At 38.2% G+C, this 26,765-nt stretch overlaps 1 protein-coding gene across 13 annotated transcripts in view; it reads right to left on the bottom strand.

Moving 5' to 3' along the window:
* Nucleotides 1-26,765, bottom strand: part of si:ch211-200p22.4 (phosphatidylinositol-binding clathrin assembly protein) — a 75,106-nt gene that overhangs the window by 40,020 nt on the left and 8,321 nt on the right. For all 13 annotated transcript variants that reach the window (XM_067523494.1, XM_067523482.1, XM_067523495.1 and 10 more), the window contains exon 2: nucleotides 16,000-16,142. In XM_067523494.1, coding sequence (XP_067379595.1) covers nucleotides 16,000-16,142 — 143 coding nt within the window. The remainder of the gene's footprint in view (nucleotides 1-15,999; nucleotides 16,143-26,765) is intronic.

The following is a 26,765-nucleotide window of genomic DNA, read 5'->3' as shown; positions in this document are numbered from 1 at the left end:
TTAGGGTTCAATTTCTTGCTCTAAGGATCTACCAGGGAGGAAGGTTTAACCCATGTCTCCCTAATGCTACCCCTGCTGCTTTAGAAGGTTTACTCTATACCAACTGCATCACCTCAGGCTGGCAGTGTATGTTTAAAAATTAACTTCTCTTCCTTTCCAGTAATTCATTAGGACTCCTTTGGAGTAGCTCACACAGTGCTGATGAGGGAGGACTAATGGCAAGAGCAAGCAGACAGAAAAAAATTAATTAATCATTAGAAAGAAACAGATTGTCAGTATAAAATAACAAATTATGTAATAACCACTTGGGATCAAATCTAAAGCTTAAACTTCACAAGAAAATTATGAATGACATCATCATTTACAGACTTAACTGTTCCTATTTATATTTAAGCTTTTTCCAATGCCATATAAGGACCAGGACACACCAAGTCAACAGTCATCTGTCAGCCACCAACCGGGTTAAGGCGCATTCATCAGCTTTGTGTTGGTTCCAGTAGAACCCCCATCGGCAACTTTTCAGCCAATTCAACTTGTTGAATTGTCCTCAGTCAGCATTTGCCTTTCAATGAGTGAGCCCACTGACTGGCTGTAGGGATTAGCCAATCCATACAACAAAGGAGACTATGATTTTAACAAAGCCAGCAAAAGTGATGTGTTTTAGCACCACTTGTCATCCCAAATGACGGCAGCCTAACTCAATGTAGCAGTTGGTCTTTGTCTGCGATAGTTCTTTGATGTTGGGTTGGTGTGTCACAACCCTAAGATAACATGATAGCGTCATCACCTCCTGTCCAATTCTTAAATACAAGTTATTTTTATTTTGACAGATCTGATGTGATTAAGGAGGTACTGGAAGTATCTTAATTCCATATTCCAGGCTATGTTCGCTCAGCATTTCTGCTCCTTCTTTGTAACTATACCTCGCTTCCCATCTTCATAGCCTCAGTGTCATTTAGTCTTGAATTGCCATTTAGTCGAGAGCATTTCAGTGACAAAATATTAATGGTGACCAGGCCTTTGCCTATTCACTTCTCAAGCCCAGATTGTTATGGCAGGCACTGGATATTTAAAATGAATTCAAATCTTTGGGAGGGCTATAGTCCTGCAGCAGGTGCTGGTGGCTCATTTATATTGCGAAATCTCATCCCATAAGGTCAAAAGCTGTCTCACAATATGAGTACATAACAGACCCAGAGCAGCAGCCACCATGCTAAAGTGTAAGGGTGAAATTAGCACAGAAGATTTTAGGTACCCAATGGAGTCAATAAGACAAACCTTATATAAACACTGTAACAAAATAGTGCTATACACTCCGATTAACACGAGCACTATCCAAAAACACCTAGAGAAATACACCTGCGAAAAAAACACAAAGGCCAAGCAACACTGACATATGCTTTTGCAACTGTCAGGGCTATATTGACAGACATCAACGCATTAGGTGCTTTGCGCATGTGATAAATTTTGCTACCCATGCTATTCTCAGTGTAGCTCATTTGCGTACACGGGCGAAACCTCTGGCAGAGGGTGGCATCGAGCGACAGCAATTCCAACAAAGTGGCGAAAAAGTAGCAGCAAATTCCCGTAATAATTTCAATTGCTTTCCTGTGGGAGTGAGTGTTGAGAGGGGGTGGGGGGCTCCTTGCAGCTTATTAGGGTTAATGCCAGTGTTTCTGCTGTTTAAAAGACCACAGTTGAGGAGAGTGAGGAGAGGGGAGAAGAGGCAGCAGGTGGCACTCACAATCCCACATATGGAGAAAAGGGGCTCTGGGAGATGAGCTGGAGTGACAGAACCTGCTTCCAAGAAGACAGTTCTTGAGGACCTGCTAGGGGACTCTTTCTCTACGGAGCCAGAACGGTCCACCAGAGGAATCGAGAGGGAAACTGAACTTTACAGAAGAGAGGCTTCTGTCCCACTCAGTAGCTGCCCTCCTTTGCTGTGTTCACTTGCCAAAGAATACCTTTCCGTCCCTGCTATCTCTGTTCTAAGTGAGTGTAGAGTATATTTGCAGCCGCAGGAGACATGACTGAACATGAAAGAATGGATAACTTAGCGTTCATTTACACTGTACAACTCCAACTCTATGACACTGTTGTGCAAAGAGCTGAGATCAATCATCAGATCTGTCGAGGTTCAGAACTCTGTTAGATCTCATACTGTAAGAGCACAACACCCGTGTTGGATGTGTGACTCCCACAAATATAGAGGGCTTCAAGGCCAAATGTGAGGGCAACTATGGCATGATCATATGGTCATCATAATTTATATCCTGATCTGGACAGGACAGGTCTCTCTCTCTAAAGGCTAGATTTAAAATTGCACTTTGTTCTTTATGAACATGTCTACCATTTCATCTTTCTCACATCGTACTATAACAGAGTGCTGTGGAATGGGTGTTGGCCATTATCCAGGATTTTAGGAACTCAGGCCTCAGGCTTTAAAAGCATCGTAACTTTAAAGCCGCCTTTGTCCAACTGACTTAAAATGATCTGAGATTTGCCAGTTTGCCAACTCCCGATCTGGAAGAACACCAGTTTTCACTGGCTGGTTGTAACATCTAAAATTGTGTGTGTATATGTTTGTGAGCAGAAACATGCTTGAGGGCAAGTGGGCTGTATTCAGCTGCACTGACACATTTCCAAGGGTTCTGGGACTGTTTAAAAAGGCATAAATAATCTGATTTTATTCTTGTCCTTTTGTGTGTGTACACTCATGCTCTGGGGACAAAACACTGTTCACACTCTCACATGTGGGGATTCAGCTTCCATCTGAATAAAAAAAAGGTTAGGCATTGGCTTTAAAATTATACATTAGTTTGATATGATATGAGTGATGATAGAGCTGAACTGAAAAAAAAAGGGTTGGGGTGGGCAGCTATGGTTAAGGGAAAGAATACTCTTCCACAAGCATTTTGTAAGTGGGGCAGCAACTTCAACAATGATGGAAATGCAACAAGGAATTTGTTTGACAAAATCTTCGATTTCCAAACACATCCAAAACAAAAGTTTGGATTAGTTTGCCCTGCTTAAAAGGCTAGATGAATACAGATCATAAATTCCCACAGTCTCTTTTTTTAAAGTCTTTACCATAAAGTAAAAAAAAAAAAAAAACACTTTATGAACAAAGATTTGTGATGACTTTAGCATCCTGCTTTGCCAAAAAAGGACCCAGGTTAACACAGAGAAACAGACAAGATGGTCAAGATAAAGGGAAGGTGGCAGAGGCAACAAGGAAAAGAGCTCATAAACTTCACAAGCTCTCTTTCTCTGCCTCTATGTGCTGACTGCTCTTTTCCTTATCAAAAGTCCATCTGACAAGAGACTGTTTCTACTGCAGCCTTAAATACAAAGGCAGAGGCAGAGAGAAACCACATAACGTGAATGAATATAGTTAAAAGGAGAAAAATCTATAAAAGGGGCAGAAGCTCTCGGTGCATAAAGGTAGAGAGGGAGACTCAGAGACTTGCCGATCCTTGGGTTATTCAGCATAGATGACTCTAAAAGATGCTGTTTCGGGGGGGGGGAGAATCAGATTTTGAGAAAAGAAGAGTGAAGTGAGGAGAGAATGAGAACAAGCACAGATATAGAGAGGGGGACAGAGAAGCAGGTTGGCTCGGCTTGTCAAATAATTCATGTTAGCATATTGGAGAACAACTTCATGCATTATTGATACACTTAGATCCTGGTTACTCCCCACATCTCAAGCTCAACAGTGAAGCATAGCTATACATAGAGCTATGTGCTTACACCTATCCTCTCCTTCCTTCCTCCCTCTCTCACCCAATTTCACCACCTCCTTCCTTCCACATATTTCTGTTACAAGTGCACAAGTTGGTGGTTTCCGTAGTAACCAAACACCATGGCCTCAAGTTTTTCTTTCCCTTCTTAAGTTTCCGAACCAGCTTAGATAGCGCCAAAGAACGCTAAAGCTACGTGAACGTCAAATTACTACAGCAAATCTTGTGTCACTGTACTGAGCAATTCTGATGTCTGCATAAACTCTTGATGCGGTTTTCTAGATAACCTTGGGCTTTACAATTTCTGTCGCAGGTTGGTAAATGATGCATCTAGAAGTAGTAAACCCCTGCTGCCAGGTTCAGTAATCACGTGGAAAGACTTCCCAGGAAAGTGGAGACATCAACACCCACAGTTTTTAAAGAGATGTTCAACAAATATTTATGGTCAGAAAGAAGAAACATGCACCTATGATTGAGTATCCATATACTAGACTAGCATAAGTAATTATATTTCTTTTAATATTAATAAGCGTAATAAATGTTCATCATAGCTAGCACATGGGCTCCACATGGCCGCATGCTGTCAATTTCTGAAACTGTGTTCCAAGAGATCTGTAGTATTTGCTTTCTCCTTTAACAGGAGGCTCATCTGTGCTTGTCCACATTGCTGACTAGGGCTGCAAAATATTGGAAAAAATTGTTAAATTGCAAGATGTTTTTCCTTCTGCAATATAGGAAAAATAAAAGGAATTTTCATTAGATTTCTTAAACAGCTTAATGTGGAAAAAAGCTCATACTTCCTACTTTGATTGTGTTTACTCACAACGAAAGTGCAGTCAAAAAACTAGCTGTTTTTGAAAAACGTTTGACTTTTTCTTTACAAGTTAATTACATGTAGCGTCATTCTTTGCTTCACTTGACAATGTGAAAGTCTTGCAGCCATAGCGCTGGTACCTCTCCACTAAGGTAAAACTTAGGTTTGCAGAAGTTTCAAAAGATTGAAAAGAAATTTACATTCAACTTCAATTTACATTCAACTTCTAGCCTGAAATGAAAAACCCTGGCACTCCTTTAAAGTTCCAAAAGGCTATAAAGACTTATTCCAAGGTGGTAAACTTGGAACTAACTGGAGACAATATGTAATTACATACTTCCTAAAAAGTACCAAATTTGCCCACAGACAGAAGTACTCAGTGACTTCAGATCTGTTTAACATCTCCTCCCTTTGGCATCAAACAGAAAAAGAAAAAAAAAGGAAAAAACCCCAGACTAGCCTGATTGCTAAACATGAGCTGTCACATCAGTTCATATCTAGGAAGTTTAAAGAGTTGCCGCCTATGCCTCTTTGGACCTGCCAACGTGTAAACACAGCGAATGAACAACCCTGTTTGCTACCAGCAGAGAAATTATTGATCCTGATAGTGAAATTCTCTGTTAGCTGTTACAGATTGTACAAATAGCTTATAGCTATTAGGAATTCAATGTCTTGCTCAAGGAAACTTCAACAAAGGGAACGAACGGTTTCCAGGGGAATAAATGGGCCTGTTAGCCCATTTTAGCTCCAAACAGGGGTCAGGGAGTCCATGTGGTTTAGTGAGTCCACTGGAGAATTCGTTTTTGTTTGCAGTGCTCGACCTTATTTTCTCTCAAAAACACACATGGACAAAATTGTCAGAACTGACTGCAAACCGAGTTCCACTGAAAGATGATGACTCACACATGAAGAATGAGTCGTGATCAGGCTGTGCTGACTGAAAGCAGCTCTTATGCAAGAAGAGAAACACACAGACACACAAGGAAACAAATGTGTGGAAAAATGCACATACACAAACTGCCAAGCCTAAATCCTGCCTGGGATTCTCCCTCCTTCTAGTACTTCTCCCTCCTCCTTTCGCTTACGTAGGGTTTCTTCTTGTTTTACACCATCAACCGTTTAACCCCTGAATCTAATCAAAGCATGACAAATAGAGAGTCACGAAGAGACACCAGGTGGGCGCTGAAAAGGATAGTAGCAGGTTAAAGGCAGTACCTTTAACGCGCGTGTGTGTGTGTGTGTGTGTGTGTGTGTGTGTGTGTGTGTGTGTGTGTGTGTGTGTGTGTACACTTACAAGGTGACAAGGTTAATAATGTGTGGGCTCCCACTCACAGGAGAGCAGTTGTGTCTTGCTGGTGGATGAGTGTGTCTGCGAAGTCGATGATGCAGCCAACTAATATGAGTCACTATTTGAAGCACTAATGCCCACACAAAGTGGGTTATATTAAAGTTTTCTCCCTACAACGCAATGTTATCCATGTTTATTTGTTAACATTTGAGAGAAACAAAGTCCTTCACTTGGCCTTATAAAAAATAAAATTTAGTAGATGTACTTATATAGCGCTTTTCTACCTATTGGGACTCCAAGCATTTTACACTGCTTCTTATTTACTTCTCATTACGTTGGAGTTCAGTGTCTTGCTCAAGGACAGTTTGACATGTGACCGGGGATTGAACCAACAACTGCGAGATTGGTGGACAACCACTCTCCCTTCCTGCACCACAGTCACGCCAGCAACTACTCAGCAACTATGTTGCAGTGTTTCGTTTTCTTTAGTTTCAATTTCAAAGTAATTAGATGTTTGCTAAAGTTCAGATTTTTGTCTCTGTAATACTTCTTTATGGCAACGGCAGCTGAGGCTCAAGGGTATTGTAGTATGGTATTAGAGCTAACCACTATATCCAAGTGACAGAGAAGTCACAAATTCCCCAAATAAAGATCAAATAATGAAAACTAAACTGAAAACTGCTTAAACTAGCTGATTGTCTCATAGCTTGTGTAATGCATAATGTAGTACAATCTTTTCGCAAAACTAATAGCCAATCAGAAACCACATTCCAATATGAGAGTATCACACCAGGTGTGACTTAAAGAATGAAGGTGTTTGACCTGGTTAAGAATCATTAGTCTTCAAATGCATGGCATCAGTGTACAGGTATTTCTATTTTGTTTAATAAAAAAAAAAAAAAAACAAAGTACATCAGACAAAACACATGTCTACTATAGTAAAAAATAATAATCTAAGTATCCTTAAGTGTAATTACTGTTCTAATAATTAAACCTGGCTCTTCAAATTAGCAGAAGGAATGAAACTGTCCAACTAGGGAGCAGACATTACAACAGATACTGTAAAAAATTAAAAGGGATTGCCTCATAACAGTTGAAATAAATATAGAAAAATATGTAAAGAAGAGAGATTTTATTTAGCATGTTGCCTTGCATGGCCATACACTTACATGGGTGGGTGGGTGGCTGGGGGTGATTTTGCCATTTCATTGAACATCAAGAGATGCATTATACTTTGCCCTCTATACAGTGTCCTCCCACAAATGTGCAGCAAGGTTTAAGGGCACATCATGGACTTCATAAAAGATGTGCCCACAAACCTCTCTCACTGATTTAATTATAGTTTTATTTTACAAAGTGTTCCGTAAAAGAGAACATTTTTCAACTGCCTGCTTGCTAAGCCAAGACACCTCTTAGATACTGTTGCCATGTCTGGTCACTAATAACATTTATGCTGCTAATGTTAGTTGATTTATCAGCTAACATCAGATGATCTATCACTCAAACCTCTTTATAAACTTTTATGTTTGATTTAATGCTGAGATACCTCACTTCTAGCCAACAACCATTGATTTCACCAGCTAACATCACAACTGTTCCTTTATTTGGTTGTACTGTCATTTGCTGAACACTTCATGTTTATAGCAGATTTGTAAAAATAAATAAATAAATAAAAGTCTTGTAAAATGGGTAAAAATTATACAGTACATGTCCATGTTCCAGAAATCTTTACAAGCTGATGACCTATGAAAAGACATTGTTCTTGCATTACAATGTCTAGTTAGTCCTATCCGTAGTAGTTAGGCCGAAGTATGCACACTGATGGCCAACAGGCACCTGCCAAGCTTGATGTGTCATGGCCCTAGGGAATATACAGGAAGAACTAGAAATTGAACCACTAACCCTGTGGTTCATGGAAAACCACTCCACCATTGCCATCCTTGTTTTCAAAGGATTTTTCAAACACCCCCAATTTCCCAAAATGCAATGAAACAAACCAAGTTTTAATATTAGCAAAGACTCTGAAATGCACTGAGGACCAGCTTTCGTTTGATGGGATAAGTTGACATTGGAGTCTAGAAAAAGTAATTTCTAACTACAACCCCATGCACAATTCATGCAAGACATGCAAACATCCCTGACTGGGAGAATCTACATTGAATTAGTTGTACCCTGCAAGTTTCTGCATGGCTGAGTCTGGCAAGACTAGTAGGATGGCTGCAAACACAAACACACATATTACTTCTATCTATTGATCATACAGATGGAGCCAATTTACTTGAGCTTGGCAAAAACCTGTTTATCTGCCTGAAAGAGCATAAGGAAGTGTGTGTAGTTAGTGTTTCAGCTCATGGTGAGTGACCCTGGAGTTTTTACTTGATGTTTGGATATCAGAGATAAGCAGGTCACACACACAGTTGATGCACCACAATTTATGTCCTTAAACTAATCATCTTTATGTTTTCCACACCAGCAGATGATAGGATGCACATAGACTGTGTGTGTGTGTGTGTGTGTGTGTGTGTGTGTGTGTGTGTGTGTGTGTGTGTGTGTGTGTGTGTGTATTATCACCAGTGACCCCTATTTGAGTCAGGGTGACCTCAAACAACAATACACACAAACAACACCCTATCTGTCACAGCTCCCTTTGAAACAGTGCTTCAGTCAGCACTTTTCTGTCTTGAAATTCTCTCATTTCCCTCCCTCATTTTCTTCATTCATCAAATGCCTGTCTGTCTATCATAATATCTCAGTCATCCTATCCTTGTTTAAAATCTCTGCCACAGTCTGTGTCCTCTCTCCCCCAGAGGAGGAGTGATGAGACTGCTACAGTGACGTCATTAAAACAAATGGGCCGTTCACTATCGGGGAGGCTGATAGCAGGCAGCGAAGTGGGTGGGAGGTGGAAGTGGAGGACTTTTACACTGCAACTTTACACTGCTGTAAAAGCACACATACTGTGTTGTCTCTCACACACCTAGGTGTTCTCTCCCTTTCTCTCTCTGTCTTTCTCACACACACGGAAAGCTGTGTGTCCTGCTTCCATCAGCAGTTTCACTGGTGTCCTCACCAGACTGTCCCTGTCTCCTCTCATGTCCTTAATGACTCTCATACGCCGTCTACACTTTTCCTACCTTGTTCTGTCTCTCTCTCTCTGACTGTCCGTCTACACACTTCTCCCTTTCTCGCCTTGCCACCCTTCTTACAGCTTTTCACTGTTCTCGCTCATATTCTAGTATTTGGTTTGATGTACACAGTCACAGCTCTCTATCTTGATTCCCGACTCACTGAGGTGCAATCAATCAGACTGTAATTTTCCCCTGCTGACACTTACAAGCATCTTGTCCTGAAGAAGAAAGGATGATGGTAGTATTTTGGAGCATTTTAGCATCCTTGAAAACAAACTCCCAAAAAGGGTTTCACAGGGCTGTGCTATACAGTACAGTACTTTTTGGCCTGGCCAATGTTTAGGCTATGACATTCCTTGAAGTCAAGTATACTGAGAAAAAACAACAAAAAAAACAAACAAAAAAAAACAATGCACCAAAAGCTATTAAAAAGGCTATTCATCTCAACAAATATTTAAGTGTGACAATGAACAACTGCAGAAGTTTAATTTTCTGCTGTTTGTACTTGTTATAAGCATTTATTACTAGCCACAAAACCACATGTAAGAGAACAAAGCATCAACTTATGTTGATTCTCTAGCACTATTGCTTTAGAATAAGATCAACTGGACACGTCTTGAATGAATACAGGTGATGGGCTAAACAGATCCACTAAATACATAATATAAATGCTTTAAAGTAAACACCACTTTCAGACTGATAAATTGGCTAAATATATGAACATTAGCATGTAATGCGTGCAAGACATGTTTTTTGGCACTGATTCCCAGGCTTATTAGTACCTCAGTGAGTGTCTAAGTTAATCTTGGAAACATAAACAACGTGCACAGGCCAGCAGCATTCACTAAATTTATTTTATATGGAATTTAATAATAAATAATTTATGGCATTAGTTTTGGAATAATTGTCCCTTAAATGCCTTAATACTGATATGAAAATATAAATTTGACATTTTATTATATTTTGTTTTATAGCTGCTTGTGATGGCCATCCCTGCTGCCACACAGTCCAGTTAAATGTTGCTAAACCCCTGCATTGCATATTTTAATTTCTTCATTTACATTTAGTAATTTTGTACATTGAACACATTTTATTGTACCGATTATTAAATAAGAAGCCATTTCATTTTTGTAAATTCAATGTATTTGATAAGTTGGCAGTACATTGGTTCCTATTTGTAGCACCCACATTTAGTTAACTTCTGTACAGTCCTTTAATTAATTTTGCTCGAGTCAATCATAATTAAGTCCCTAGTGCAGTTGGAGCTGCTGTGGGTTTTGGCTGCTGGAGGGACATCTTGTTCAGCTGAGCAAAAGGATGCACCCCAGGAAGCAGAACATCGAAATAGAGGAAGTTAGCAATTGGACCATACCAACAGTCTGCTAGCTTAAGGGGGGGATTGTATATTTGGTTTTAGGATTTGGGGTTATTTAGCCATGTTATGTTAGTTATTTAATATAGTTGTTTTGGATAATATCTAATTATTCAGTAGATTTACTGTTATATTTTGTTGTGTGTAAGTTAATTGTGAGGTTTTGTTTTTCTTTTACTCCTGGTGTGTCTTTAATGGTCTGATCAACCTTTATACATGATCCTGTGTGTTCAGCCTGCGGGTTAGTTTTAGTCAAGTTACTTATTGAACTTACTAAGACACACAGTAAGAGAAAAATTCTATTCACTTAAGTCCAGTTTGTGTTTGTTGACCCCTTTTATGGGCCCAATATCTTGTGATTTGTTTTCATATTTTTGGAGGTAAATAAAAACTCTTTTTTATTTAGGTAAAAATAAATAAATAAATAAAATTTGCCCGTTTCCTTTTCCCCGCTTGCTCGGTCCCACACTCTGCTGTACAGTGAATAATGCTTATTGGAAGCCAAAGCATCACCACCAAATATCTCATTACATAAAGTACACATGGGGATGAATCAGTTTCAAAGAATTAGTTGCAATAAATAATGGGAAATAAAAGAAAATCAGGTGGATGCATTTTCACTCATTTGATTGCATTTAGTGCTTTTATAATCATTTTTCAAATTATACTTTTTTTGTTTCTTATACAGTCATCTGAATCGATGCCAAATTCCTGTAATGTCAAAATAAATGCTTCTTTCTCTTTCTCTCTCTCTCTCTCTCTCATTTTGTCTTGTCCAGGTCTTGGATAGTCAAAACATGAAACACTCCCAGGAGAGAGACCCAGGATAGATGGAGAGGAGCACTGTGGCTGAAAGCAAAGAGGTGGAAAGTAGCTCACCCAACCATTGTTTGGTAGTTTCCTGCTGGATATTTTTTGTACAATTGAACCATAGCCTCATACAAAGGCTTGGAAACAGAGGTAAACACTGGAAAATGTTGACAACAGAGGCAATGGTTAGACAAGGAGCCCGGACCAAACACTTATGTCTCTCTCATTTCAAATGTAATATTTATGCCAATTTGTCCTTATGTGTATCAGGACAGCCTTGCGTCCACTTAGTCACAAACAGGCATGAAGTGCAAGATCCACGCCCTGCAGGGATGATTCTTTGAGATGTACTTTGCTCCTAAAGTGGCTTTGTACAAGCACAAAGACTCTTGATCACTCATAAGATTCAGCATGTCACTGGGGAGTGAGCCAGGTTTTCTTCTTGGCAGGGAGTTAAAAAAAACTGGAATTGAATGAGCATCAATACTCACCCATTAACTATTTCCTCATGTACACACAAAATGTGCATTGCTTTAATTACAATTCTAAACCTTTTTACAAATATGGCATCTGAGGCAAGAAGACATATTAAAACTTAAATCACCTGCTTTTTGCTATGAATGGCAAATTCTCAAACTTTTTTTGAAAGCACGGGTTGAATACATTACCAGGAACAATGGCAAAAATGTGCTGCAGTTCAAAAAAGCTGCATTTTGCCGACAAATTGTTTAGATATTACAGTCTGCTGATTTGTAGTCAGCTGTTAACCACCGACTTGTTGGACGTGCAAAACTACTTCCTCCTCTCTCTCCCTACAATTTCCTATGTCCCCCAACAGTAGTATTCATTCGAAAATACACATTTCAAACAAGAAACCTATATCGCTAACACTCACGGCATCAGTATCAAATAATGGTCAATGAGATTGAATGTCTTTTGTGGTTTGCCTTAAACTGACCAAGGTGGCTGCCACAGAATGCCTGATTATGTGTTCATAAAAATTAGTGTCAACAATAATAATGTTGAGTTTGACATATTTAGTTTTGGAGATCAATACTAATACCAGCATATTTTTTGCAAAAACATTTCTTTGTCTGCATCATCTCTTTTCCCATCCTTCTTCAAATTGCTTCCTCCTCTTTTTCATTCCTTGACTTTTTATTACTTTCTGAAAATCCTCCTTGCCGTCACTGCTACCGTATTCCTTCCTTTTTCTCCTTTCCTTCTCATTTACATTTAGTCATTTGGCAGACGCTTTGATTCAAAGCAACTTACAAGTGAAGTACAAAGCAAGCACAGTCAAGTCAAGGAGAAAACATTAAAGCAAAGTGCTGTTCGCAAGAATGTATCCATCTTTCAAGTGCAAGATAGGACAGAGGATTTTTATTTGTTTTGCTTTTTTAAGGGCATAGGAAGTTGCGAAAGAGTTATAACATTTTTTTAATATTGCGAAGAAGGCTGTTGAGCGTGCAAAATTTAGTAGCTCGGTCCACCATTGTGGAACCACTGAGCTGAAGAGCGCTGTAGGAAACACCATACGTTGTTCATTACCAGTACAGTGGGAGGGAGGGATAGTAGACCAGGACAAGGGGGTTTAGACATTCTTTCTCTAGATTACATATCCTCTTTTCATGTCTACCTACCTACCTACTCTCTTCTCTAGCTCAAATTTGTGATCTCCACCTCTTCTTTTACTTCAATACTTTTCTTCCGTTCCTCATCAACTCCTTTTCTGTCATCTCTTTTCCTTTTTTCTTCACCCACTTAACTTCACTGCCACCTCCTACCTTTCTCAATATCCTGGGACTTCCATCCTTATAACTTACCTTACCTCCCTACCTTCATTATTCTCTAGTTCATGTTCTCCTTCCTCACCTCATCTTATACTTTTCTACCACCTCCTATTCTTTCACCATTCATTTGTACTCTTCATGAATACCTAAAATATTGATGTCAGTAAAATAAATACAGCTTTGATATTTTTTCCTTTCAAAAAAAAAAAAAAAAAAAAAAAATGTTTCTGTTTATTTACCAATAAGCATTTAACAATAACCGTTTTCAAAGTAGCCAAGTCTCTGAAACACTATGCCAAGTCCTTGGGAGATTGAAACGCTATTAGTTTAAGACAAATTAAATAATCTTAGGCATAGAAACTTTTTAGGGCAGGGTGACCCAAGAAAATACAGTTCAGATAGAAACCTTCAACTAAGGGGACAATAGCTAATATGTAATATGACAACAGTTTTGTGTGTCAGGTGTGTGAATTCTTACATTCATCACAGCATTATCAATAATTTAAAGATAGCCCTCAAAATTACATTACGTGACAAACAGCAATTTCCTTCCACAGTAGAAGCTACAAGCCAGTACAGCTAGTGTCAAGAAAGTTGTCTATAATGTGCAAGCGGCTACCCAGATTTCATTCAATTTAAATGTTCTTTAGCCTCAAAGCATTCATCATAGGTTGCACAAGGCTGTGTGCAAGCCACACAACTGGTCAACGTGTTGATCTGAAAAGGAATGTACAGTCTATTGACCCCAATTCTGTGGGTCTGTGGTTTCTAATTTTACGGCCAGATTTCTCTCAGCTCTGGCTGTAATGGATGGGACGGCCATGAGGGAGCAGGGACACCTGGTCTCTAAGCCTCAGTCAGCACCAGTGTTTTGACCGTCCTGATGAATGCAGGCTTGTAAAAACACACGCACACACACTAGCCTCACTCTGTCGAGTTAAATCAGGAATACAGTACTGCAATGCACCGTGAATGTGTTTGTAATGGGATTTTTCAATTACTGCACATCACATTTGCAGTTTCCATTTTTAATAACAAATAAACAGCGTGATGATAAAAGACACCCACTGCACTGAAATATTATTAGTAATTTTAATGGTTGTATAGCTGTGTTTTTGATTTGATCAACTAGATTGCCTTGTAGCACCAGGCAAATTTTACATGCACAGCTTTACTTATCCAATTGCTTTAGGGCATTAAGATGAAATACAATATAATGAAGTCTTAGTATTGTCTGTGTTCTAACGTATTTTGAATTAGACACAATAAGATGATAAAATTGACAAAATTAACCTATACTAAAATTAAAAATGCATTTGCTTAATGTAGTTACTGTTTAGTAGACTTGAAATTTTAAAAATCTAACATGACAGATTTAAGCCACAGTGACTGTGATCGCTGAACACTCTTGTATGGTTTCTTTGTTGTTAATGTAGAAATTAGGAAAACCTTAGGAAATTATGAAGTCACTAGGCAATACATCAATATCAAAAAGGTCCACACTGACAGGGACAACTCTGACATATCACCCTACAACTTGGGAAAATCTTAAAACCTCTTCCCAGTGTCTTCCAGCGACCTATTGTAAATGATTTTGATTAGTTTTTTTAAATACACGACTTTCCATAGCTTGAGCAAACATTAAGCTCAGAGTCAACTGACCTCAAGTTCCTCTCTGAACTTTATGTGAGGTCATGGGTTTGTGTCGTATTATTAAAAAGGTTGCACTCTCTCTATTAATTATAAATTTTCACAACTATAATACTATTTTGCAGCAATAAAATTATTCATGCTGCTATTTTGGGATAGTGAACACTCTCTGTGAACACAAAACGCAAAGATCTCACATCCATCTTTTCCTCTTTTACGCAGAAGTTTAGGTCGACACAATAAACAATGAATTAGCAAAAGGAAGTGTTTATCAGGTGACTAAACATGGAATGAATACTTTGGATTTTTTATGAAAATTCAAAAGAGTGTTGTGTAGTGTATGTATGTTCACACTGTCATGCAGCTGAGACAAAAATGAATATAAAATGTATAATTTGTACATGACTCAATAGCCCACTAGATGTTTAGCAGCTTGTAGTTACAGGGATCAGAAATACTCAGCTGTAGTATAAACACATAGATCAATAATAGATTACTCCTGCAAAATGAGTAGTTAGATTAAAAAAAAAAAAAAAAGGAATAATTATTGACGTCTCTACAATCACAAGTGATAAACCATTACAGTGTTCAGTACAATAGATACGTTGTAAAACTTTTGTTAGCTAAGCTAAGCAGTTGTGGGAAATATCTCCAGATTTAGACAAATAAGAAATTAATTTTCTAATCCAACCCTCAGTATGAAAAAATAAATATATTAAAAAGCAAATGTTTAAACTTCTCATTTCTGAAAGTATTCAGACCTGTTTGAAAATAAACTACAGAGAATAAACGACCGCCCCATGTGAATTAATTCCTCTCCCTTTCAAAAGCTTTACTGCACTGTTGAATATAAATTGAGACATTTTGCTGACATAGGATTTGATCACAAGGTTTGGTTAAAAAAAAAAAAAAAAAAAAACAATTAATAGAAAAGTTTTAATGAAAGCAGGGAGAGCTTGAATTTCAATTTCCAATTATTGTACATAAGTGTGCAAATCCATGGAGGGACTTTGTTATTCTTCCAGCTTTCAACCTTGTTTTTATTAAGTTAATTTATTTGATTATTCATTTGCTTCAATCCTTGTCCCCCATTTTGCTTCCAGCTCATACTGAGCTAATTATTCACCCAGTACTCCACAGCTATTTCGATTATTCACTCCACGTGTCCATTGCTGAAGTATTCAGTCGCAGCACACACTGTTTGTATCCCAAATGCATTATTCCCCCTCATACCCCTTTCTACAGTCGATCCTTACACTGATATATACATGAATAAATTATCCAAATGTGTCTGTATGTTTGTTGGTATGAATGTGTGACAGACTTGAATAATGATAGATCTTATTGACATAGCTTCTATTGATTGCCCTGGAGGGTTTGTGAATGTTCGTGTGAGCCTCCTACCTCGTTGCCGTACATCATGAGGTGGTGGGTGGTGATAAGGGCTTTGAAGACCACCACCCAGCTGGAGTTGGCTGTGCGCTCAAACAGTGTGTCTGCCAGCTGGGGAATGTTCACGTTCATTTCATTGGTGCAGTGGATCAGATCTGGCCAAGGGGAATAAACATAAATAGAAGAAAAAAAAACAATATATGAAGAGTTACTCTGTAGTAGAAAACAAAATAACAGTAATGGGAAAGGCTTTTAAAGGTTTGATCATCGTGATGGAAAACAACTATAAATTGCTTTTCACAGAAACAGAAAAACACAGACTAATATCAAGGGCAGTGAAACACAGCACATACATGTTTCATCTGAATTCTTAACTGAATAAAGTGTGAAGGACGCTTGCTAGGTGTAGAATGTTTTCTAAACTCCTCCTCCTCTACTGACATTCACTCATCTGCACCATCTCTTTTTCTGTTCTCTCGAGACATGTCAGCAGAAGTTCAAGTGTCATTCATCCATTGAACCTAAAGGAACATTGAACCTTTGAGCGCAATAAATTCAAGTTACACGACTCGCAGCTTTAGAAAAAAGAGATATGGATGAAATGAGCGATATAAGTCACAAAGGTATTTTAATGCTGTGAAGTACAGTAGTTATTAAAATTATAATTACTATAAAGTGTATAAATTAAAGGATTCCTGCTTCTTAGCTTGAAGATTTTTATAGATTTCTGTTTATCTGTGATAGTAAAATTAATATCTGACTTGAGAAAGGATTATATGAAAAAAATAATCAGCAATAATACCACGTTTTTTCCTAATCTATGGTCATGCATGAAGATTTACATATGCAAACTAACACTAACTTCCAGATAAATAGAAGTCTATATTAGATGTCCAGCTGAGATCATGTTCTACTAAATGAACATGAGGTGTTTGACACAAATTTTGGGTTTAGTGCTGAGCTTTAATATACTCTATGCGAATTACACAATTGATATCTTTCTAAAGCCTAAGAATTATAAAATGAATATAAAGAGAATCATGTCATCATTTAATTTACCGGCAGTCGACTTTAATTTTGAGGTATCTGATATGATCAGACCAGATGTCAAAAGTATGTCGCTCAGTCACTGTCCTCACTATTTTAGTTGGAATTGATTTGGGCCGACTTTTGTTCAGGTCCCCTGGCTTACTATAAAGATTCAGTGTCTTCACCCACTAGATGTAACATACAGTGATTCCCTTCAGCACAAACATCAATATAGACACACAGCTAAGTTAATCATTCAGACCAGACAGTTCTACAGTTTGTGTTTTTTTCCCCCCCGATTTTTTTGGTGTTCTCCACCCCTTTCATTCCATCGCCTTTACTTCGATTTCTGCTCTCTCTCCTTCCACCCCACTCTTCTCTCCATCCTTTGTTCTTCACCACAGGACATTATGAGCTGCCGGCTCTCACACCTGGTAACTACGGAAACAGCTTCTCATTAGACTACTGGAGGACTGTTTCGGGTGAGTCCCTTTGGGAGACTTCATCACAATAATCAGGTCCGCAAGCACGCACAAGCATGCGCAGGTGCTCACACTTATTCAATAAAGCCCCATCTTCGCTCTTTTCTTCACTCAGTTAACACATTATCACCCTCAAGCACTTGCGCACACACGCACACACACACACACACAGACAAATAACAAAACATGAGAGATTTTAAGTCCAGCATTAGTCTCAATCAACATGGCACCTTTCCCACTTCTCCCCAGACTCACACCAAGTGCTATTAATATATATTAATATATATATATATATATATATATATATATATATATATATATATATATATATATATATATATATATATATATATATATATATATATATATATATATATATATATATATATATATATATATATATATATAATATAATATATATATATATATAATATAATATTATATATATATATATATATATAATAGTGCAAGCTATTTAGTGGATACAAATGAGTGTGGAGTAATATAATACAAAGGTACATTACAGTACATCCATTTAGCTGCATTTAGCAATGTGAATAACCGCCAATCAGAACATGGTTTCCTAGCTAACCAAGTGTGTGTAAATTGCAGTTTGACAGAGTCTCACAGCATAAAAATCAGGATTTCAAGCCCATTTCATGGGAATTTTTCCAGTAATATGAATGCATCAGGACTGTTAGCCCCACCTTGTCGTTTCCCTCCCTCTGCATAACTACATGATATTACTACAGCTGATTGCAAACAATTAATATGCCCAAGTTGGAAACAGGAATTCAAATTGACTGGTAGCTTTGTTAATGCATTAGCCAGCTCACTACTCTTCAGTTTTCAATCTGTCCACCCGGTTTCTGTATTTCTGCTACTATCTCTTCTCTCTTTTTTCCGTATGTCCATTTTGCCTTCTTTTTACAGAGCTCATGTTTTTTCATTAGGTCTGGACTGGTGCAAGAGAGAGTGAACTAAGAGAAGGACTGATTAGGTCTGTAGGGACGCTTGTGTGCGAGTGTGTGTGAGTGATAATGTAAAAAGGGTACATGTGCTGACTTAATCAGGCTGAGTGGAAAGCATTAGATGCCACTGATCCCAGACCAGGGGATGAAAAGGGAAGGCATGTGAGTAAAACATACAGCACAGAAAAAAGGAGAGTCCATTTAAAGAGAACAGAAAGGTGAGACAAAAAGAGAGAGAAATTAGACAGGACAAGAGTCAGGAATGCAGTAAGACAGAAAATCGCATAAACATGGGAGAAAATGTAATGAAGAATATAGGAAAGGAGAAAGACAGGAAAATGAGAGGAGATAATGAGACACGAAGAGACACGAGTGTCTCGTCATCCAGACAATTTGCAGAAATATACCCATATGAACAAGGCTCCTTGTCTCACTTTATCCATTTTCTCTTTCCTGACGTGGTCTGCAGTTGAAGCAGGATTCGTGATGTTTTTTCCCCAAAGCACACCATAAGCAATTATATTGACCACAAATGGAAAAACACATAAGATTCAGTCAAGACTCCTCCGACCAAATCTTCATTGTATTGCCAGCTATTACCTGCATAACGGGCGCACAAGCAATCTGACCTGGCTAATTAGTTCTGACATATTAAAGGACACTCAAACAACACAGGAACGAATCTGCTGGTATGGGAGTAAATGTAACACAATGTCAAAAGTCTGAACTCAGTTTTCCAGTCATGGTGGGAGCTGCAGTGTACTGTACTGATATGGATATACAGTATGTTTGCATTTACATTATATTTAGTCATTTGGCAGAAGCTTTTATTCAAAGCGACTTACATTTAAGGTACGAGCCAAGCAAAAATCTAAGTCAAGGATAAAACATCAAAGCAAAGTTCTATCAGAAGAATTGTTTCTGTTTCATGAAATGCAAGTGCAAGAGCAGAAAGGTTTTTTTCTAAATAAATTTTAATGCATAAGACGGTGTGGAGGAGTTCTGTTTTCAGCAGTTTTTTCAATATTGGGAGTGAGGTTGCTGAGCGTGCAGAGTTTGGTAGCTCATTCCACCATCGTGGGATCAATGAGCTGAAGAGTTTTGCTTGGTGTCTTCTGTGCGGTGCTTGGACCACCAGATGTCATTCGTTGGCAGAGCGCAGCGGGCGGGCCCGCTGAGAGATTGTAGACCTGAATGAGGGAGTTGAGGTATGCACGAGCTGTTGACTTGATAACCCTTTAAGCAAGAGACAGAGCTTTGACCCTGTTGTGAGCAGCTACACGAAGCAAGTGAAGAGATCTGAGGAGTGGGTTGACATGAGTCCTTTTTGGCTGACTAAAAATGTGGCATGCTGTCGCATTTTGGATCATCTGTACTTACTGGTAACCCCATTAACAGGGCATTGCAGTAATCTAGAAGAGATATGACCAGCACCTGCCTACCTACCTGACTTGGGTTGTATATTCTGTGTGTAGGGTCTGATCTTTTTGATGTTGTAGATCTGCATGGCCTAAAAACTGAGGAGATGAAGTTCGTAAAGCTCAGTTGGTCATCATATATATGTTGAACTAATAATGTTGAGTACAACAGAAAAGAAATAGCGAGCTGGTGGATTCTATGCAGGAGTGGTAAACACTGCACTTTTGTACCACCCTTACAGGGCAGATAATCTAAGGCATCTGAATCTTCAGACAGATGTTCACTGACATTCAATATAAAAACTGCATTTGAATGGGGAAGTGTGCTGAGGTACCAGGTGGTCATAAAGGGGGTGCAACCCAAAACAATCTAGGCAAGCATATATTTCTACCAACTTTCTCTTCTATTACATGTCCTCATCTGTTGATCCTCTAGAAAAATGTTGCTACCTCATAAAAGGAATCAGCTATGTGACAACCTACTAAAACACTGACACAAACACATGTAGGAGGAATGACTGTGGCTGAGTAAATGTAATCTTATACCCAACAGTGGGCTTCTCTGTTCTAATCTAATGTAAGCGCCATTGTCACCAGCCAACTGTTGACCTCTATGGCCTTTGATTGAACCACAAAGAAAAAACCACAGACTTCCTGGTACCAGGGGACCAGGGGAGAGCTGGAAGAGCCAGACCGAATCTGATAAGAAAATGTGATGTGGCATATCAGGACGCAATTAATTGCACCAACACACATATTTGTCAGCTTTCTTTTGCATGATAACTGTTTGTGTGAGGTCAGATTGTGCCAAAACCTGAACTTGAGAGACTGACAAACACACAGAAGGAGGCAAAGACAAAGCAAGTGGTCACATCAGGCAGAGGAAAAATGGTAGGAAGGAAGAGACAGATCACATCTGGCTTAACTGACTAACTTCCATCTGTGCTCTCTTTCGTCTCTTCAGCCACATTTAATCCCACCATACCCATGCAAAAAACACAAAATACAGCTTCACTATCCACGTTCATCTCCTTCTTTATCTCTTCTGGTGTGACTGAAGAGATAAACTGTATTTCTTTCAATTTCTCAGACTGTTTGGGACATCTTTGCAATTTTATGTTACCAGTAAATTCACTAATTATCTTTTCCCGTCTGCCTTTCCTTGTTCTATGTGTCAGATTAAATCCATTCCATCACTTTCTTTGCTTTACTTTACCATCTTCTTTACTTGATCCCTTTTGGCTGAAATTGATTAACAGCAATGCTACAAGTTGAAACAATGTTGCCTAAAGTGGCTAAAGAAACCCAACAATCCACAACTATTAGATTCAGTTCCCTCTGAAATGTAAACCACAGAATGGCATCATGGCTGCTAAAGAAAACAATTAAAGATCTTTTGTGGATTCTTTCCCTGTCCCAATGAATGGTTTATCAGACAAGGTCTTCAGTCTATTCTGCTTCAAAAACATCCCTGTCAACTGTTTAAATAAAGTTTGTATAAAAAGAAAGCACTTTTGTTTTTTTTGTATTACAAGCTAAAAGGTTCAGTATTTAATTTCAAGCACTGCAAATAATCTAAACTTTTTAGACCACATCCCCTTTGGGCAAGTAGTTAAGATGTTTTACTTGCCCAACAGCAGACAACATATTTATGTGAAACAGATGTAGACCTATTAAAAGATAAATAAAATAAATGGGGATTTTGACAATAGTTATATTTTAACAATATATATATTTTTTGTCCTTTCGGCTTTAGATTGTTAATTATATATAATCTCTATTTTTCTAAATTTATTAAAAATAATTAAGTTGGGGCTACTGTGGCTCAGCAATTTTCCACCAACATCAGGGTTAGAAAGTCTGACTGTGAATTAGGAATTTCAGTTTTGATTTATTACTCAATTTGTTTTTTAGATGTGAACTTTATTTTTTACTTTATTGTGTCTGCTTTTTGTTTTTTTGGTTGATTGAGGAGGCAGAAATACTGGTGGTGCATGAAGTAACATCAGTGCCTTGCTTTGTGTGCTTGACACACTTCAGTCCCTACAGAGACCAAAACAGGAAGGTCATGTTCACATAGCTGAAATTCCAAAGGAGAAGGCTTTGTAGAGACATCCTATCTAGACAAAATCTCAAAGACTTTTTTTTTTTTTTTTAAGTTAGAGTCTTTTGAAGAGATAATAGTATTCTGGCAGTAATCTTTACGCCTAAATACTGTGATGACTTTATGAACTTCCTGTCTTACCAACGTCTGATAATGGACATGGCAGTAATGGCTGTTCATTTCTCAATTTACCTTCTCACTTTGCTCAACGACATTGCCCAAAAATAGTGATTTTAAAATCTTAAGCACAGCCAGATATTTCTTCATCTAATGACATTTCACACCATTCATAAGATGCAAAAACAGCATAAAGACTGGCAAACTAACTAAAAGCTTGATATTTGAGAATGGTTAAAAAAATGAATAAAATGGTTTTTCTTCAGTAAATCATAATTTCATATTATTAGGATGCCTATGATTTAAATGGGTCTCAGAAAAAACTACAAACAGAGACCTGGGGATCATCGCATCTTTGATATACTGTAATTGAACTGGAATCAATAAACTTGACCACATTACTGATGACGCCCAAAGTTGTAAAATCACCAGTGCTTCGTTGAGTTGCAGTGTTTGGAAAGACTTTGCAGTTTGGGTTAGAAGTAACGATGTCAATGTCAATCAAATATCATGAGAAACCAAAAGACATATTAACCATAGGATATATTAAAATAACAGCCTTAATTTGTGTCCAACTGTCAGACTTTACCAAATCTTGAAAACACCCAATGCATTTCCTATTCATCCGAATCCTGCACGAAGACTGAAGAAGTGATACAGAAGTTCAACCTTATAAAAGTCCTTACTGCTATCATAGGAGATTTCTTTCTGTGTTTCTCTTACTAATAGGGTCAGAGGTCAACACACTGCCGGGTTTTAAGTGTCTTTCACTGTTTTGCAAAGTGGATACTTGCCAACAGGAAGGTGTGAACGTTGATCAGCCAGTTGAAAGACTATGTTTCCAACTTCAACGCCACCCTGCAGTTCCAATCACTCCACAGGGATTGTCGGTGTTTAATGACACTGCTAACTGAACAAGGGTAGTGCTGCAGAGATGACTGACCTTCATTCAAAATCTACACAGGTACTTGGTGTGTACACCTCCATGTTACTAACAGACACCACGCAGATAAAAAGCCAGACACAGAAGGCTCCAGGAGAGTGCAGCCCCAATCTGTTAAAGATTAACGCTCCGCAGTATCAGCACCTTGTCTGGCATGTACTGGTAATCTCATTCTCTCTTCTGTCTATCTCTGCGTTAAAGACTGCAGAAAGGGTTCGCCTCAAAAGAGGATTCCCTCTCCACCCGTCCCTCATCTCTTTCTTTCTCTCAAATCCTACTGATAGGAGGAGGAAAGAGGTGTGAAGAACTGTAAGAGAAATGTAAGCCTACTAAAATTTAAAAACGCACATCTTTCTTCCTTTCTGGGGCTTTACAATTACACTAAGCCAGCTTCAAAACCCCTAAAAGTGCTTTATGTAAAGATTCAAAGGAATGGAGGAGTATGAAAATGCAAGTCTTGTTTTGTGGCACTGACACTGAAAACAAAGCTTTTACAACACGATGAAGTAAACCTCCACAGACTTTCTGTTTCATCCAATTCTTTCTACGATCTCTCATTTTTACTGCCAATTCAGCCAATCACACCAGGGGTTGTATCACTGATCTGTATTTATATTCATGCTATGAGCCGACTTCGAGAATAGCATGATGATTTGACTGACTGCCTCAGTGCAGCATCACAGCAGTTACTGTTCACCTCATTTAACAGGTAGCATTTATGAGCCAAAACAAATCATTATTTTATCACTATGCAGTTGTCAGAGAATAGAAAAAGAAAAATGTCAGTGACAACAGCTACATTTGTTTTCTGCTTTGTTAAAATTCTAAATATGTTATCATTAAGCAAAGAGGGAATAAGTTTTGGAGAAAAAATATCGTATTATCCACCTAAGTGTGGAATTTGTCTGTTGTTATGTCCATGTTCTAAGATGTCTCAGTAACAGAATTGTGTTTCAGCTTATGATCCTTGACCATATCACTATTTTATTTTGTTATTGATCTGTCAGCTGAATGATCAACACAAATATATAATAATTGTCAAGTGAAGTGGACTGTGTCTGTCCTGTCACTGGAAGGGAAGAAAGAAGAAGTGATTTAGCAGCATTGCCATTTTAGTGTGGAGAACTTTTGAAAAATGAATTAAAAATGACTGGCTGAGCTGAAGTCCTTTTCACAAGTAAACTGTATATTTTTTCTTTGTGTGCCTTTGTGTGGAGACGGTTCGAGATAAAGGGGAAGCAAGTGACCCAGTAATGATTATTGAAGTGAGTCGAGCTTCCTAAACGCACTTACTTTACACCCTTAGCCAAGTTAATTAGCTGAATAATAGTCTAAAATAAATTTAATAATTCCTTTACTGAAATGTTTTAAACAAAAATGTCATATTGTACAACTCTGTCTTCTCAAGTGTGGGTATTTGCCACTTTTTTTTCTTATGAGTGTAAACTGGACAACTTTACATTATACTGAAAAACAATCTTATAATCTGATTGCCCATAATGAACATTTTTCACTATTTTCAGACATTTTTAGACTAAAAGAAATAATTAAGTAGGGGAATAATAATTAGCTGCAGTTAACTACATAATTAAAGCAGTAAAAGAGTAGACAGATTAAAATGAAAAGAGAAAAACGATCACTGGTATCCAATCAGGGCTTGATATCTGCAAAAACTTAGCATTTTGGCATCGCAATCTGCACCGAGGAAGAAAAAAGCAGGATTATTAGAGGAGTTAAGTGGCAGAGAGGGAGGAAAGATGGAAGGAGGGATGACATGATTAACTGGGAAGTGAGAAATAAGCAAAAACAGACAGACAGAGGGGAAAGAAAAGTTAAGGAGAGGAGAGAAAGACAGGGCCAAAAGACAGTGTCACCAGAAGTTGGTCTATTAATAGACCAGCTCTGGTTCTATAGCTTTAATTCTCCCCTAGAGGTCTTAAATAAGAGCTTTTCCTCCTCTCTTTTGTACCCCTGTCTCTCTTAGTAACACACAGAAAAAGAGGGAGAAAGAGAGAGACTCCCTGTCATCTCCAACCTCACTGTTTTCATAGGAGGATTCAGGAAATCTTGTCAAGTGAATGGGATTGAGGTCTCTGCATGTTTAGCTCATCTCAGAGAGTGTGTCTCTGCAAGACCGTCTTGGGGGAATGTCTACCAGTTTCTGTCAGAAAAAGAGAGTGACACCAACAGAGAGAATGGCAGGCACCCAGACCTACATGCAAACAGGTAGAGTACGGGAAGACAAAACAAGCAGTTGAACCCAGGCAAAAGCTCTTGAGAACATAGCTAAAAATAAACTGACATCAGAACAGGACGGGAACAGAAGCACTGACTGTTCCCAAACAAACACACACTCAGACAGGCAAAGCCTATTTAAACCCTGTACTATCATTATCTGATACACTAAATGTGATGTAAAACGAGGATGAAGTCTTCTCTCTGTTTTTGATTTTTGCTTGAAGAGGAAACGTAACCCAAACTAGCCCAAAGTTTCCCTGGATAAATAAAAGTTAATACATTCTTAGTATGCTAACATGTGCACTTTGAGATCTGTGGCAGCAGAAGCTAAATAATAAATTATAGTCCCACGAGAAAACAAGCGTTAACCCACTTGCAGTAATTTAAAGAATTAGCAAAGACCTAGCTTGTAGCTAACAGAATAATTTGAGAAGCATGGTTAATGCTCATTTATCTTTCTCTACCAATGGGAGAAACCTATATAATAATAATTTCAAATGATTCATCATTGCATCTATAAAATGTTTTTCACAGAAAACAAGTCAACGTTTACATTGTTTTCTGAAGGGTTTTTTGACACAACAGCTGGAGCATTTCATCCCTGAAGTTACCTGAAAACTATTCACCAAATTGATTGTTTCACTGGTTTAAACAGTAGAAATCAGTACAAAATAAGTTGAAATAATTTGTTACGGTCAATGTGTTAGCACACAATTTATGACACAGAGCAATATTAGTATTATTTTGGCGTTAGTTACAGGCAACTTGGTGATTATGGTCCTATAGTCGCTGTCTATTTGTTACATTTGTTTGCCAGTTGGTGTTCAACAAGTAGCACATAGTTGAGAGTTTTCCACTGTACACACCTTCTTCTGCTTCTTCTCTTCTTTTCGGCTGTTCCCTTTCAGGGGTTTCCACAATAATGTGCCTCCACATAACCCTATTCTCTGCATCCTCTTCTCTCACACCAACTAACTTCAATGCCTCTCTCCCTACTACCAAAAATCTCCTCTTTGGTCTTCCTCTAAACCCACTGCCTGGCATCTCCAACCTCAGGTTCCTTCTACACACCTGTCTGCTGGAAACAACCGTTGAGAGGAGTGAAAGCAAAATGAAAACAATAAAGTCATACCAGAAAAACAAAACACCCCTCTAAGCTGAAGAGAAATATATGTAATACATTCACCACTACAACTTTAATGTCTAATTTCACTATGCCACATTACAGTAATAGATACATATTCACTAGGAACATTTATAATTAAGACATACTGTATATGGACCTGTGATCAAAAGTGCAGATTCACCGTAGTGGCTATGCATTACAAGTAGTTTGACTGAAGCAGCAGGGGGATATTTGGGATTCAAGTACCTAAAGGTTATTGACAAGGTTAATGTATATTATCACATTAATAAATGAGTACATGAGGAGAGGTTATTTAAACTGGGTTGAACAATAACAAAGCTAACAAAATG

The sequence above is a fragment of the Channa argus genome, chromosome 12 (assembly GCF_033026475.1).
Source record: "Channa argus isolate prfri chromosome 12, Channa argus male v1.0, whole genome shotgun sequence".
Taxonomy (NCBI): Eukaryota; Metazoa; Chordata; class Actinopteri; order Anabantiformes; family Channidae; genus Channa; species Channa argus.
Note: the sequence above shows the minus strand (reverse complement) of the source record. Positions and strands in the feature narration are given on the sequence as shown.